Raw genomic sequence first — 17,481 nt, forward strand, 5'->3', positions numbered from 1 at the left:
ATTGAATAAAACATTCGAATCACGTGGGGCTGTTCGTTTAAGCCGGCATTGTCGGGAGCCGGAGTGCGTGTAGAAAACACCAAACATCCAAACGCCGGTACATTCCTCCAAAATGAAAGTTCCGTTTCAATTAACGTCCTAATGAAGACCACCCGTCACACACACACACACACACACACACACACACAGATGAATGGGGGCTATGTAAATTTACATCAGAACAATCCTGGCAACAAGCCCACGCGAGAGAAAGTCGAGAGAGAGATGGAGAGAGAGAGAGGGGAAGAGAGCGATGGAGAGAGAGAGAGAAAGGGATGGGGAGCGCTGGCGCGTCACATAAAAAAAGTTTTGTTGGTTTTTATGAAAATGTGCCCAAACAAAAAAGTTGTTGAAACAAGGTCCTCGCGATAACCGCTGCATTATTCTGATGGTGTGTGTGTGTGTGTGTGTGTGTGTGTGTGTGTGAGGGGAGCCGCCGCTCCCCCGTACATTGTGAGAGGAGCAGGTGCTGAGCGCATTACCATACAGCTGAGAAGCTCATTCTTCCCCCCACACAATAACACAGGGCCTTAATGACAGCCACGCGAGCGACACACACCAGCGCGGCATATCTGCACACACACACACACACACACACGCACACACCCGACTGCAGCACGCCCGGGGCGGCGGCGTAAAACGGATTTTAAAGACGTCAGGAGACGCGCGCAGGAATTTAATATCCCAACTCCGGCTGTAACGTTCCTCAAGTTGTCCTTATTAATGCAGCGTCCCCGTTTTACGCACGACGTGTATTAAAATAACTATCAAGCAATAAAATAAGGTCATGATTATGACGTTTTAAACTCTCGCTAACGGGACACAGGGGACGTTTATGTTGAACAGCAACACGGCTGCGGCTGCGCTGCGTAAAGTTGCGCACTCGTTACTCGGTCACAAGGGACCGTCTCCAAAGTGCGCACGGTTACCTGCATGCGCCAATTCCGCAACAAGTGCCGTCCGCGGAAACAAAAAAAAAACGAGATAAAGAGGCCGTATACCAACATCACCCGACAGGACGAGTTGTCTTTTTAAAACACCTTTTTGCTTTTGGTCTTTTATCCGCTGAACACGCAACGCAGTGTCTCGTACGTGACGCGCCCGTGGGGACCGTGACGTTTCGTTTTCGTTGCGCGCGTATTACTGTCGAGTCACGGAGTGACCGCGATGCGCTCCTGAAGTTCTAATGTCACCAAAAAAAAATCATTTTCTCTCTCTCTCTCTCTCTCTAGTATGCAAATGGGGGTTTGGGCTACAAGGAAGAGTTGCACATTTTACAGCTCAGTGACCATTTGGCGATCTTTTGAGTGTGGGGGTGTCGGGGAGGTGTGTGTGTGTGCGAGTGTGTGTGTGGGGGGGGTGTCCCTTTGTGACAGCTCGAGACAGACTGGGGGTGTAGGGGATGGGGGGGTGGGGGGGCAGAGCTCATTTGCATGTCATTACCCTAGCGGCCGCGGCCTGTATATAACCGGCGACGCGCTGCTCGGGACCTCAGACGCACGCACGTTTCGGAGCGGGAAGCAGTGCCAGAAACCGAGGGGGTCGAGTAACGCAGCGCACGACCCGCCCCGCGGCCGTGGAAACTCACAGAAGCCTGGATTTATCCACCAACCGAGGAATTGCGTTTTCTGGCGTTTTGGGGGACTTTTTGCGCATCTTTTTCTCGCTGTTGGGGATTACACTCTTGAGAAAGGACCTAAGCGACTCACGCCAGCATCTAAACAGAAGCCACTGGCAGAAGACGCAAGCTGAACACGTACCGAGAAGCCAGCCAGAGAGTTGTGTGACTTTGATGAAGGCGACCTTCCTCTCCATGACTGTTTGAGCTCTGGGACACTCTGATCTGGTCTGGTGTGGTCTGGTCCGGGCTCTTGCTGAAGAACATCCACCATGGGACGCCAGGCGCTTCTGCTAGCTGTCACCTTGTGCGTGATCACATGTCAGGTAAGGCGTTTCCTCTACTCTGACACATCGTGGTTTTTATTTTATTTTATTTTAATTTCCAACCGTATAAATAAAAACGCGTTTTTTTTTTCCCTCCAGGCATCGTGTTCTGGGGTTTTCGAGCTGAAGTTGCAAGAGTTCCTGAACAAGAAAGGCGTGACGGGGAACACGAACTGCTGCAGAGCAGGATCCGGGGCTGCCGGCGTCCAGCAGTGCGAGTGCAAGACGTTTTTTCGCGTCTGCCTGAAGCACTACCAGGCCAACGTGTCCCCGGAGCCCCCCTGCACCTACGGGGGCGCGGTGACCCCCGTGCTGGGCTCCAACTCCTTCCAGATCCCCGAGATCGTGTCGGAGGACTCGTTCACCAACCCGATCCGGTTCCCCTTCGGCTTCACGTGGCCGGTGAGTGGCTTCGCGTCCCCGATGTTGGTTTGAAGTGGGACAGATGTTCCAGGGGTGAGGATCCCCACCTCTCCGGCAGGCAGCGCAGCGTGAAATTCCGCACAGTAGCCCGCGAAGTGCGAACACGGGGGTGGGATGGGCGACGTCACACTGTGTTATTTGCACGATAAGAGTCATTTCTGGCGTTGTGATTGGCCTGTGCTTTTTTGGGGGCTACAGGGGACCTTCTCGCTCATCATCGAAGCTCTTCACACCGACTCCAGCGACGACCTCTCCACAGGTGAGCAGGAACCCGGTCGCGGGGGGGTGTGTGTGAGGGTTTTTTATTTTTATTTCTCGCTTCATCAACTGACGCGTCACTTTCACAGAAAACCCCGAGCGGCTGGTCAGCCGCGTCACGACGCAGCGCCACCTCGCCGTGGGCGAGGACTGGTCCCACGACCTCCAGACCGGGGGCAGGACCGAGCTCAAGTACGCCTACCGCTTTGTGTGCGACGACCACTACTACGGCGAGGGCTGCTCGGTCCTGTGCCGCCCCCGAGACGACGCCTTCGGCCACTTCTCCTGCGGGGACCGCGGCGACATCATCTGCAACTCCGGCTGGAAGGGCCAGTACTGCACGGAACGTGAGTTTACGCGCTTTGACCGCACGGAAACGTCGGCGCGGCAACAGGCGTTTATTTCTTTTTCTTTTTTTTTTTCCCCTTTTTTATTACTCGCATCACACGTGCGCCGCAGATTAAACGCGCCGCCTGATTGGCTGGCTGGCAGCGCGCTCGGCGCTGATTGGCTGAGCGCGGCGCGCCATTGTTGGGGACCGGGCAGCTGCCGAGTGAAGGGAGACAATGGAGCAGCTGTCCTGCGCTGGCACCGTGTATACCAGCTGTCCACTCTTATCCGCGCCGCCGGGACGGGACGGGGAGGGGAAAAAAGAGGGGACTTTCTGACCCACAGTTAGGAGGAAAAAGGAGCTTTTGTGTTTTTTTTTTTTTTTTTGGGTGGGGGGGGGCTTTTGTGCAGGAGTAACTGGGTAAGCAGAATGCCCTTGCCCCTGGTGATGAGGGGAAGAAGGGGAGAGAAAAAACTTTCCAAGAGAGCGCTAATAGGTCCGGAATAATTCAGCGAGCGGCTCGACACAAAAGGTCCAGCAGATTAAACAAACGGCCAAATCACTGAGTTAATGTGAGAACGCGCTTTGTGTTCACAGCAATTTGCCTTCCGGGGTGTGATGAAGAACACGGGTTCTGTGACAAGCCCGGTGAATGCAAGTAAGTATCCGAGCACTTCTGGAAGTTCTCTGTCCTTGGGAACGTTGATATGAATCATGTAAATTTATACAAATGCACATTTTTAACCATATTAATATTTTTTCTGGTTTCCTTTAGGTGCAGGGTGGGCTTCAGTGGCAAATACTGCGACGACTGCATCCGTTACCCTGGCTGCCTGCATGGCACCTGCCAGCAGCCGTGGCAGTGCAACTGCCAGGAAGGCTGGGGAGGCCTGTTCTGCAACCAAGGTGAGGCACATGGTCTACTCACACCCACAATGTGAATGTAACACCAGTTTTTTAACATCATTCACAAAAGTCAGTGCAGTTACATTTATTCACAAAGTGATAAACCTGCATTTACAAACGCTGTTTTTTTTTTGTCTCCAAAGTTTACAGCCAATCACATCAACTGATGTTTGAGAGTTTGGTCTCTTGGAAGGAATTGCGAAAACACAAGTTTCATAAAAGTCAGGAAAAAAGTCATCCTCCAGTGTTTTGTTGTGGTAGTAACTGTGCTGTCCCCGTCCGTCCGTCACATGTCAACACAGACAGCCTGGTGTCTGGACAAACCCTGGATACAAGAACACGATCTGAAGTTCTCTGAACAGGTTAACCGCATCATCCGACCGCAACAAGGTGAAAAGGGAAGCTCAAGCGCAGCTACTGTCTGCTACGAGTGTCCATCACCAGACCCCTTTATATGGACACCACATGACATGAGCGAGAAACCGTGTTGCTACCACAGCTAAACACTGGCTGATTCGCATTATATTTATAAATTCATTTGATGAAACCAAGAGACCACGACAATGCACAAAACTCTCGAACATCCATTGATGTGATTGGCAGTTGATGTGGTTTGTAAATGCCGGTTTATCAGCTTGCGATTAAATGCAACTGCACTGACATTAGTGCATCACGTAAATAATTTTTGCGTCGAGAAATTATATTTGTGAATCGTGTTACATTTGTTGCTGAATCATCAAATATATTTGAACGGTGTGATGTTTTTTTTTTTTTTTACGAAACGAGACTAATTCAAGACTTGCCGCGAATGTTTCAGACCTGAACTACTGCACTCACCATAAACCCTGCATGAATGGAGCCACTTGTACCAACACTGGACAGGGCAGCTACACCTGCTCCTGCAAACCGGGCTTCACCGGGGCCAGCTGCGAGATCGAAGTCAACGAATGTGTCGACAGCCCGTGCAGGAACGGCGGAAGCTGCACTGTACGCACAGTTTGTTTCTACTGATGAAACGTCTCAAAGACGAGAACTCTATTAGATGAATTCATTTACGCAATTCATAGGGTTACCTGCACGATGGCTTCTAAACACACGGCTTTTCCGTCTCACCAGGACATGGAAAACACCTACAGCTGCGCCTGCCCGCCCGGCTACTACGGCAAGAACTGCGAGCTGAGCGCCATGAGCTGCGCCGACGGGCCGTGCTTCAACGGTGGCCGCTGCGCGGACAACCCTGAGGGGGGGTACTTCTGCCAGTGCCCCGCGGGCTACGCCGGGTTCACCTGCGAGAAGAAGATCGACCACTGCAGCTCCGACCCCTGCTCCAACGGTGAGTGTGAACCTCGACGCGCCTGCGGACGCAACCCCGGACGTTTCCGCTCACGCTTCTTTTGAAACGCTTCTTCTCCAGGCGCCCAGTGCTTGGACCTGGTGGATTCATATTTGTGCCAGTGCCCGGACGGCTTCGCCGGGGACCACTGCGACGACAACGTCAACGAGTGTGCCGGCTTCCCCTGCCAGAACGGTGGCACGTGTCAAGATGGACTCGGTGACTACACCTGCACCTGCCCGCCCGGCTACGCCGGCAAAAACTGCAGCTCCCCGGTGAGCAAATGTGCGCACAGCCCCTGCCACAATGGGGCCACGTGCCACGAGCGGGACGGACGCTACGTTTGTGCCTGCGTCCCGGGCTACGGGGGACTAAACTGCCAGTTCTTGCTGCCCGAGCAGCCCAACGGACAGGCTGCGGTCGAAGGGCCCGACATGCGGTCCTCCGGCAAGGAAGGCGGCGGCGACGACTCCTTCCCCTGGACCGCCGTCTGCGCCGGGATTATTCTGGTGCTGCTGCTCCTGCTGGGCAGCGCCGTGCTGGTGGTCTTTGTCCGCGTGAAGCTGCAGCAGAGGAGCCAGTATCCGGAGGGCCACGGCGAGAGCGAGACCATGAACAACCTCGCCAACAACTGCGGCCGCGACAAGGACGTGTCGGTGAGCGTGATCGGCACCCACCAGGTGAAGAACACGAACAAGAAGGTGGACTTCCACGGCGACGGCACCGAGAAGAACGGCTACAAGTCCCGCTACTCGTCTGTGGATTACAATCTGGTGCACGAGCTCAAGCCGGAGGAGACGCGTGGGAAGGACGAGAAGTGTGAGGCGAGAGGAGAAGCCAAGTGCGAGGCTCCTGACTGCGAACCAGACGACAAACAACGGAAGCGTTTAAAAAGGTAAACGTTGCGTTGCATCGGCGCTGATCTGGGACCTGTTAGCACGCGGCGGTTTGGGAGAAAAACTCATTTCCCCTCTTTCACTTTTTGCAGCGACGCTTCGGAAAAGAAACGTCCAGATTCCACGTGCAAGGACACAAAGTACCAGTCCGTGTACGTCATATCTGACCAGAAAGATGAATGTATAATTGCAACTGAGGTGAGTTTCACGAGCAGCCCGTCAAAAAAAAACCTCGGTCCTGTCTACACAAAACAAAAACTCAAACTGTCCCCTCTTGTCCTCTTCAGGTGTAACGCTCGCTCGCTCTACAGGAGGTTTTACTCCGACAGAATGCTGCTGAAACCAGAGGGAACGTTTCCCTTGCGTGGCTGCTGCTGTGGAACTAAGATGTTGACTATGATACTCAGAATGAGCTGGATCTCAACTGAAGTAAGCACAGTGACTGCAGATGTTGGCTGTTGGGCCATACTGGCTCCTGCTTCCCCGTGTTTTCCGTTGTCCAGGACACGTGCATACAGTACATGGATGTGATGCGCGCCCTGGAAGGAGAGTTACCTCATTGCACTATGGAGGGTTGCTTTTTTTAATAAATGAGTAAATGTATTTAACATGCATATATTAGTGGAAGTATGTGTATAATAAGTATGCACTGACTGCAGTGTGTAATTGTGCTGTCCTCAGATCCGTTCCCTTGGTTTGGAGAGGAAAAAAAAAAAACACTGCCTTTTGAATATGTTCAATTACCATTTTTGTGTTATTTTTTTATATTGCATACTTTTTTATTTAAATATCATTTGTTTTATATATGTTTGTGAATGTTTTGTGGAATTCAGTTTGTTGTAATTTAATTTCTTCCTCATATTGTATAATGTATATAAGGCACTTCAGGTCAATGTGACTGTTTTCCATAAATGTATTTAAGAACCATTGTACAGATTGTATGGGTATTGTTTTTATAACTGTTGCTCATGAAGGAAATCATCTAAATATTTTTCCAAATAAATAATGTATGAATCAATGAACATCGCGTCACTCCATTTCTGTCCAGCGAAATGTTCTAAATGTTAGCAGCAGAGCCTGTTGATTCGCGGCTTGCTTGGACTGGGACTTCTGAGCTCCAATCTGGTCTCATTCAACAGGCCTCCGACTCCCTTCTGTACCCCAGTAAGTGAGACAAAGACACACCCGGTAATCACAAATTACAACCTTCGTCTTGATGGTGGGTTATTTTTGGTCACGACAGAGCCCTTTGGAAAATGGGGTTGGGATGTTTAAAGCCATGGTTAAAGTCGTCAAGTTGCAGAGATCAACATAGTCATTTAATGGCGGAGAGGTGACCATTTCTAGACAAGAAAAAAAAAAGTTCTCCTATGGTTTACCAACTGAACTCCATTATCCTTCCAGAAACCCCCAAAAAGACAAACAGACATTGAAATGTTCTGCATATCACATAGATCTAAAGTCCCTGTGAGTGTGTTTTTTGCAACAGTTGTTGTAGGTTGGCCTCATGATGTCATACGTGAGGTCCCGTCTCTCAGATTACGTCCAGTGGAAGAAAATCCAGCATGAGGACAGCTGAGTGGTGCCTTGGGTAACACATTCGTTTGCAGCTGCCAAAAGACACACACACACACACAGACACACGCACGGGTACCCAACAGAGGTAGCGAGGAGAGCCGCGTAAAATGGATGAGAAGCCACACAAGAGTCCTGTGGCTTGCGACAAATTGAAAAGTGGGCTGTATTTACGGGCCTAAGATGAAACAGATGCTCGCGTTCTCTCTAAATACCGCTGATTGTTTTCACAGCGAAGTTTCAAGTCTATTAGTATTCCGAATGCTGCCTGACGCAATTCTGGAGAATTTCACATCACCTCCCCTCCTGGCCAACGCCGGGTACCGACGGACGGCCAGTCAGCTCCAGGCAGCTGTGAACAAATATACAAACAGTTTAAGGAGCGCTTGTGGAAAGACATGCCGGCACTTTTAACCAAGTCAGGCTGACCAGCGATGACATTATGGATCGGCACCTTAGTGGTAAACACTACTTTGAAAAAACCTTGCAGTATTTCAAATGAACTGTGTAATAAATTAAATAATGGAATTGAAGTTTGGTTAAAAAAAAGTGGGTTAGACCCACTTTTGGACACCGAAATGATCTCAGTTTTCAAACGGAGAGGAGTGAAAGAGTTCATGTGTGGAAGCAGGCAGAATATAGCGGCTCCGATGGACAACGGTGAAAAGTATTTGCTTGTATTACACAACTGTCGGACAGTTGTTTTCACATACCATGCTAAGCTTTTAACTTAACTTTTTTCCCGCACACAATAGCTTTTCGCTGAGTTGGAAAATATCAGGAGACAGGCCTAAAGCAGCCTTTTGTTTCTTGATTCAGTGTAGGCCCGTTTCGCTGCTCCACATCCAAATGCAAATATCTTCTTTTTAATCTTTCCTTTTCAGTGGCGTGTCTGCAATTGAACAACGGTCGGCATTGATGTCCATGTTTAAAAGGTAGCGGCTTTTACACAAAAGGGCCAACAAACACTTTTGCAGTCATTTTATTTCAAATATGCGGGCGGCCCACATCCGGCAAGTTCTCTTTTGCCCCCTTTTTTTGACTTTCTGTATCCAAAACAGGTGGCGATTAACTGCGATTTGAAGTTTTGTTTATTGCCACACAACCACAGCATCTAAAATCTCTTTTCCACATCTCAGAAACAGAGAGACTGTGAGAATACAAAGACTGAAACTCAAAAATGTGCAATTATTCTCTCATTGCTGATTCTGTATGGAAATTGTTAAAAGATTTTACATAAATGTCAATTCCCAGGATTCCTCACACATGTGACTGCATGTAGGAATTACATCTCTTTTAAAGCTGAAAATCTTTCTGCTTTCCGTATTTTCGACCGTTTCTTCCGTTACTGCGAAATATAATGGGGACGGTCTGACTGAAGGGCCGTAAACAGGTGCATTTTGTTGTACCAATAAGTGCCAATCCGTTTGACAGGATCACAGAGGGATACAGGCTCACTCATCCTTAGAATTTGCCGTTGCTATTCATTCTTTGTGGGATCGATCCAACAATATGTTTGTAATTTGGTGCAATGCCAAGAGTTTGTGTGGCCATTCTATTATTCAAAGGGCTTTTCCCAAGCCCGAGCAATCACCATCTGAAGCAAAGCATTCTTTCAGCCCAAAGTGTGTTGGTGGTTTCGAAATCAAAGATAAAGTGAAGGATAAATGTCGAAAAAGAAATGTTACATTTATTTAGCAAATGAAAGAGGACGGGAAATACCATCAAAGAGACAAATAAAAGTCATTGTAAACTAGAAATAAACTCTGCATCATAATCTATGGTATGAGTGTTCCATTTCCAGTGGTTAAGTGCATTAATATACAGCGAAGAAAGTAAACCGATAATTGTTTGCAGTGATCAACTGTGATAGCAGGAATCGTTTCTCTGTCTGTATTTGTTTTTCATTTTGCCTTTTTGGACCATCGTTCGCGACAACACCGCACATTTCCAACGAAACTATATTAACATGACAACAGAAGACTTATAACCAAGCCTGCTTGTTTAAGTGTTTCACCTTCATGGCTTGATTAGTCTTGTCACAGATTGTTACCCCTTTCCCCTTCTTCTCTTTCTTCTTTTCTTTCATCCCTTTTCTTCGTTGAAATCTGAGTGCGAAAGCTAGCCCTCTGTCTGTGTGCGCGCCCTTACTTCTGCATGGATTAGTCAGTATGAAGCTGTTTTCTGCTGCCAGGCCCCTCAATGGCGAGTAAAATTTTGCAATTGTGGTTGTGTGATTGTGACAGATTGTGGCGAGAGGAAAACACGTTGAAAAGAAAAGGGACCCCGCTCCTGCAGTGACCCACCCTTTGTTCCTCCATAGTGGTCACCTGTCACTACCCACAATGCCCTGGCCATCCCCCTTTCAACCGCTGCAACCTGGACCCTTAGATCTCCCTCAACGGGCTAAAGACAGGATTTAGGGCTATGCCAGGGAAGTCTTGGGAAACAAAACTATTTCACGCTGAACAATTACCGGGACACAAAAGGGATAGTGGTGGGTGTAAAAGCTGGCATGTCATCATGATCTGTGCAACACACACACACACACACACACACACAGCCCCACAAAAGGGAATACTGTTGACACAACACTCGCTGCCAGTCCCAACTGTGCACTGTTAAACACAGAGAGTCACACACCATTCACACGAGGCTCTACAGGCAACAGAAGACATTAACACATGAAAGCCGTTCCATCAGCATAACGCTTTGTGTGTAGCAATGAAAACTAATGAAAAACAAAAATAAAGACATGACTGGATATATGACTTTAGGATTATGCATTTATATATATGACCATGTGCACATTTCATTTCAAACAAACGAGAAACCAACAAGTACAACTTAATTATTTTGTGGGGACTCTCTGAATAAGAGGAAATCTGACCTCTATTTTACTTACAATGCGAATGATTTAAAATATCATCTGAAAAGTTGAATACAGGTAATGATTTAAATTTAAACTTTTTTAAACTGTTAACGTTAAGCTGAAACTAGTCTGAAATTTGTAACATAAGGCCAGTGTTTGGTTAGCTTTGTAGCTAACATGAAGGAACTGGTATATGTCTGCATCCAGACATATACACATATGGGTTTTCAATTTAACCTCAACACAACCTTAACCATCAGCACTGACAATATTTTTAAATGATGTAGCTGCAGCACGAGGCAAACACAGACAGGTATATGTAGGGAATACGTTATGAGTATCTTATTGATGCCAAATGGCATAATTAGCAAATTTATTATAGAGTAGTAGGTTCAATTCACTCCACTTTCTTTGTAGCAGTCCTAGAATTTTACTTGAGACAACTAATAGCCTTAATTTCTTTTTGGATTGTTCAGGGGATGCTGCACTTTGGAGTTTAGTCGTCACTTGTGCTATTTTTCGCCTGCTGATAGTTAGACTTTTTAGACTATATAATCACTTTTTAAAGGATTAATAGACGAGCAGAGACGAATTGTAGCTCTGTATGAGCATCTGTAGAATTTTTGCATGAACGTTTCTTATTGGCACAAGCTGTTCTTTGAAGGAAGTGTCACTCCTACATAGATGAAAAGGTGGACATGAAGGTCTGGAATGCCTTTCCAGAATGCACATGGTTTTCCCATCAGCCACATGCTGCACAGACTCTAGAACCAGGTGGGATATGAGTTTTCAATTTAACCCCAACACACACTGAGTGCATAGGTCACCTCACAATGCTGTGTCACTGACCTTAATTATATTGACATGCAAGCAAAAAAACATCAGGTTGACCACACAAACTGGTCACAAATTACAGTGCGTCCAGAAAGTATTCACAGCGCACATTTAGTTATATTACAGTCCTATTCCAAAAAGGATTAAATTAATTTTTTCTCTGAATTCTACACACAACACTCCATAATGACAATGTGAAAAAAACTACTTGTGTGAGGTTTTGGAAAATGTATTAAAAATGTAAAAAAATCTGAGCACAGATTGAGCTCAGGTGCCCCCTGATTCACCTGATCATCCTTGAGATGTTTCTGCAGCTTAATTGAAGTTCACCTGTGGAACAAACAGTTGATTGGACCTGATTTGGAAAGGCACACACGGGTATACATAAGGTCCCAAAGTTGACAGATCATGTCAGAGCACAATCCAAGTCAAAGGAATTGTCTCAAAGCACACGACTATCTCAAGACACAAATCTGGGGAAGGTTATAGAAAAACATTCTGCTGCCCGAAGGTCACTCTGAATGGTGAGCTTCAGAGGTCCTCAGTGGACAGATGAGAACCTTCTAGAGGGACAACCATCTCTGCAGCAATCCACCAATCAGGCCTGTATGGTAGGGTGGCCAGATGGAAGCCACTCCTTAGTAAAAGGCACATGGCAGCTCACCTGGAGTTTGCCAAAAGGCACCTGAAGGTCTCTTGGACTATGACAAACAAAACCAGGCCTCACTCATCCCCAGGCCAATACTGTGTGCAATGTGTGCTGTGTGATGGTGGTGGCAGCATCACGGTGTGGGATGTTTTTCAGCTGCAGGAGTGGCTTCAGGACAACTCTGTGAATGTCCTTGAACGGCCCAGCCAGAGCCCAGACTTGACTCCCATTGAAAATCTCTGGAGAGATCTGAAAAAATGGCTGTGTACTGACACTTCCCATCCAGCCTGGTGAAGCTTGACAGGTGCTGCCTGAGCAAAACTGTGAATACATGTGTTTTACAAAGGGTTTTCTCGGTTTTTAGATTTAATAAGACTGAATAAGACTGTAACTTAACAAAATGTGGAAAAAGTGTAAATACTATCCAAATGCACTGTATAAAGTTTAGTTGAATAGTTCACACAACAGCAGAGTGTGTGGGACACAAAACCAATAGATGACAAAGCACAGAACAAACACTTGACTATATAAAGTGGGGTAAAAAGTATTTGGCAGCCACCATTTGTGCAATTTTTACCATAGTTACACTGTGAGAGACATAATATAAAAAAGATGTTTAATGAATTTATTTGAATATGGTGCAGAAGTATTTGGTCAATAGTAAAGACTCACCTCGATACTTGGTGGGCAGTGATAGAGGTCAAACGTTTACTGTAGTGGGTAGAGCTTCTCATGAGCTGTGATGTTTAGGGGCATAGATTCTCTATTAGATTGAAAATTTGACTCATGTCCTTTTTATTAAAAGAAAGTTAGTCAAACCCACAATTGCTAATTCTTAACTAGTCTGAAGAAGGGCAGTTTTAACCCTTCAGCACAATTTTTTTTCTAATAATCAACAAAGATTTTAAAGTGACAGTATTGCATTAATGAATATAATGTTCCATTGGAATTCAAGACTAATTGTTACAGATAAAGTTCTTCTCTACATGTATGCAGGTGTTCCATTCATTAACGCCCATTCCATTCTACCATAGTCATTAACAATATGAATGTCCCAATATGTGTGTGTGTGTGTGTGTGTGTGTTAAAAAAAGGCTTTCATCAAAAAAAAGGCTTTGGGGTTGTAAAAGAGGTTGCCTGCATCACCTAGTTTGTTACACAGAAAGAAACCATTTTGCTGTTAATTAGCGTGAGGTTGTAATAACACCATGAGGCCAAATGTCCCGACGGAATTCACCCCATGAGTTTATAGAAAGCTCTATTGCTACCACACACAGGTATAGTGGAAAGACTTCCTGACCTTCCCACTTCCCTCCCACAAGTGCCCCTTGACTTGCCAGGGAGGGACCACCCAGTCTGGAGGTGACAGTGCACCTCAGGTCCCAGGGACCATCAATCATATCCGCTCACATCTTGAAAAGTACCCAAAGAGCTCTTGACTGATGTGACTCTGGGTTGACATAAACTCGCTGATCCGAAGAGCAGGAGCTTTTTCTCCTTTGTCCTCTAAACACACGCTGCCGCTGGTTCTTTTCGGGCTCTTCTCTTGTCCATTCCTGAAACAGACAGCTACTCTTTGAGAAAAACTCTACTCAGTCAAATGCTTGTTCACACCGCCTACAGTACGCCTTTCTAAAGCTCCCACACGAACAAAGGCATAATTGTATGTATTATGCTAATTGTTGTATTATCTTTATTATGTATTTACACACAATTACAGTGAGACACGTTTAGTTAAATGTGGTAAAATAATTATAAAAAAATTATACAAATTACTTACACAACTATTTTTTGGATGGGCATATTTCATTATCTTGACAGCAAACGTTCGCCTCTTTGTCAAGTGTTTTCCATGAGAGTGGTTGGGCAAGATCTCTTTGTGGCGTGACATAAATATTAGGCTTTTATGTCCTCGGAGGGGTTTACAAGCCTGCCGCCACTCTGAGGGAGGAACCAGTGGCAGCAAAGAACAGACACCAAGCAAAGTTTATTATTAACATCTGCTGGGTCGTCCTCACCGAGCCCCATGGTGGGCTTTTCTGTTGTGACACTGCCGACATTGTGAAGAGTTACAAGTAGCTCTCTGGGGTCCAAATCCCTTTTCAGTGAGTCCCTACCCCTCCTCGCCTCTCCCAGAAAGGGTGTCTCGGAAATCACACCAGCTGACAGATACACACACAAGGGATAGCACCCCTTGGGCCAACCTCAAAATTCAGTATTTCATAAAGTTCTGCAATGTAGTTGTACAACACCGTCACAGATGCGTTTAAGTAGCAGCCATTTTGGTTATCAGTTTTGTTAAAAATACCCCTATCTTAAAGAACGTACATGAGAAACAGGAGAGCGGGGAGGACTGGGTGATGGCAAAAAGGAGCATGGCAATAACTTCCTGTGCATCGTGGGAACCGCCTGTGGCAGACAATGATTGAATTCACAATGGCGCACACAAAGGCCACCTTTGGGAGAAACCATATCCCACAGGCATGCTGGGAAAAGGGAGCAATAGCAGCAGATGTTGTCAGAACCATCAGCAACAGATGCCTTTTAGCCAAGCATTCAGCCAGGGCAAGCCAAACACGCAGCCAACCCCGGCCAAAAGAAACGCCTTCCAGAAGAATGGGCAAGAAATTATGGAGGTGCACAAAAATGTCTAAAGAGCGCAATAAATTGCTCTGCCTAGGCCAATTCTTTTGACATTTTCCAAATTGCACTGCTCTTTCAACTGCATTGAGATGATTGCAAAATGTTTATTTTACACACAAATGCTCATGATCATGTGTTTCTGGGAGTGTGAACATTGTGTTTTAAGTGCGCCTCATCTGGCCTACGTTTCAGAACCCCCTTCAGTCCACGTCTGCTCTAATGCAAGGTTACTTTCAGTCGGCCTCTCAAAGGTCTTCCTTCAAGTAATCGGTCACGCATCATGACAGAGATATGAGGAAACCTTCACAATGCGGACATCCCTGACTTCAGGGCAGGACCGCATCAATCTACCAACCAGTGGTAAAAAAGCAAATAAGCATTCAGACCCTTTTCCCCACAAACAGCCTATTGTGCCCAAATGAATGTGAGGACGTAATTTTAAAAGAGTGTGTGCAAATGAGAAGGCCCTGAACATGGCCTGTGTCCTTGGCCATCCAATGGCCGAGGCTGATTTCGCTCTGCTTGTTGTGGTCGTTGTGCTCCCATTGGCCCAGGTGGATTGTGGTCAGTGTGTTGAGGGCACCAGGCCACGGCAAGCAGCTGCCAGGCTCAAAGCAGGCATAGGATTCCGAGTTCACTGTGAAAATGCAGTGGCCTTTGGTGACCCGAGAAGGTCGCAGGACACAGATCCTTGATCCCAGGAGTCTTAATCAACACTGATGCAAAGTGGCTGAAAAACACCATAAATTAGGGGCTCTGGGTCATAAAACCTCTGGGCCTATAGATACACAGCACCTTGCTGTGCCGACTCTCATGTCCTGAGGCTGGGGCTGTCGGGGGTGGCTTGCCGCTCTGCTGTTTTCCGTTGAGAAGGTGGGAGTGGGGCGAAGACCCTTTGAGAGAGCCTGCCTGGTGGGGTGTGTGTGTGAGAATGAATGAGTGGAGTGACACCTGATTAATGACCACAAATTGTGAATGCTGCATTCTCTTCAGATGAATGATCATGGTTCCCAATGGCAGATGGGGAAAAAGTCAGGGTAGAGGCGCTAGTGGTGCGTCAGTGAATGAAAACCCACTGGCCGGAGGAACGGGAGGGGGCTGGTTCACCGTTATCATGTGAGACAGGCATAAAGGGCGGGACGGCAGGACGGATATTTTCCTCATGGTGACCTCGCTGCAAACTGTGACAAAATCTTCTCCTGTCAGTGTTCTGTTGGTCTTTTTTTTTTTGTCGTTTGGTTGAATCACACGATGGCATGTGGTAAATACTGCCGTAATGTTTCACCAGGCTATGGCTTTGATTCAGGCAAGGGAGGTGTTAGCACCGAGGGGATGGCAGAAAATGGCAGAAATGGCAGGAAGCGTGATATATATACTCGTGTGTGTGAACGGCTACGTCCTCCAGCTCAGATTTGCACCGATCGAACTGAATTCCTTCGCAGTGCGCTGCAATGTCACATGGGGGAAGTGCGGTTCAGCAGCGTCCGGCCCCGGTTCTCACCCCTCCCCTCTGTGTGTTTTGGTTACAGGCCGGCCCGGCGCAACAGCAGGAGCAGGAGCAGGGTCGGCAGGCCGCACGGCAGTCGCAGCGGACAGATGGTAGGCACCAGCCATTAATAGGACAACCAGCATTGCTGCGCTCTTGCCCTGGTAACTGCCGGCCTGTGATGGCATTTTCTCATCCAACACCCCCCCTTCCACCAACCACCCACAAACAGACACATGCTTACACACACACACACACACACACACACACATGCTACGTCAGTCCCTCAGGCTGTCTAGCACTTCTCTAGCATATGCAAATTAACAGACAGAGCGAGCCTGCTTTCATCTGAATATGAATAGGGAGCGAGTGAGAAGAGGAGGGTGATGGAGAGGGACAGAGATAGAGAAAGCCCCCCCTCCCCCAAAAGCCCCCACCCGCCCACCACTCCCCCGGCAGACTTCATTATAAAAACAAAACTCAGACAAGACACAATCCCAGTGATTAAAACAATGACACATACATCCTCTATTATTCCCCTGCTGCCTTTCCCCCTGAATGGTCAGCATTATTCTAACAATAATAAATGTTATTTCAGTCGCTGCCACTGAGCAGTTCACTAAAGACTCATCATGAACAGAGGTTCTCTCCTGGAAGGTATTGACACTCCCAAAAGATATTATGCAGATGCTACTCTGATGCCCTTCTTGACCTCAGTGAGCTCATGTGTGAGTCAGGAATGACAGGGATGTGGATGGGACACACACGCACTCACACTCACACTCACACACTCATCACCATTTTTTGGGACAAGTGGGACAAAAGTAAAAACACGATGTTAATTTCCACTAAGACACATTATATGTTCTTGATACAGTGTGTGTCTACATCACACCGTGTGTCCCTACCTACATGTGGACTTCATCAGGGGTTCATGGTATATGGTACATTCCATTTTATCAAAGTAACTGAATACTGAATAGATTTACCAATAATAAGAAAAGAAAACAGCATTCTAAATATTGCCTTGTTCAATGTAACGGGTTGAATATAAAAAAAAGGTAAAAATAACACAGACACAACAGTAGAAGGTGTTGCATCCTATGAACAACAGGGATTAATGATGAATAATAACATAGTGAATGAATACACCAGTTATAACAAGCGACTCAAAATGAACCAATAATTGATAAATTATGAATTTTATCTCAAAGTATTAATTAAATTCTTATAAAATAAATATTATCGATATAATTTATAAATTTAGCAACCATTTTGACAACAGTTCACTG

At 46.7% G+C, this 17,481-nt stretch overlaps 1 protein-coding gene across 1 annotated transcript; it reads left to right on the top strand.

Annotated features, from left to right (window-relative positions):
• The first annotated feature begins 1,547 nt into the window (after window positions 1-1,547).
• dldh (dihydrolipoamide dehydrogenase) lies at window positions 1,548-7,070 on the top strand. Its single transcript, XM_028988804.1, has 11 exons — window positions 1,548-1,983; window positions 2,083-2,385; window positions 2,605-2,665; window positions 2,754-3,011; window positions 3,593-3,653; window positions 3,771-3,901; window positions 4,719-4,888; window positions 5,018-5,234; window positions 5,316-6,129; window positions 6,223-6,328; window positions 6,418-7,070. Exons 1-11 carry the CDS (start codon window positions 1,930-1,932, stop codon window positions 6,421-6,423), a joined length of 2,181 nt encoding a protein of 726 aa, XP_028844637.1. The 5' UTR covers window positions 1,548-1,929; the 3' UTR covers window positions 6,424-7,070.
• Window positions 7,071-17,481: the final 10,411 nt, after the last annotated feature.

This window comes from Denticeps clupeoides, chromosome 8 (genome assembly GCF_900700375.1).
Source record: "Denticeps clupeoides chromosome 8, fDenClu1.1, whole genome shotgun sequence".
NCBI classification, from domain to species: domain Eukaryota; kingdom Metazoa; phylum Chordata; class Actinopteri; order Clupeiformes; family Denticipitidae; genus Denticeps; species Denticeps clupeoides.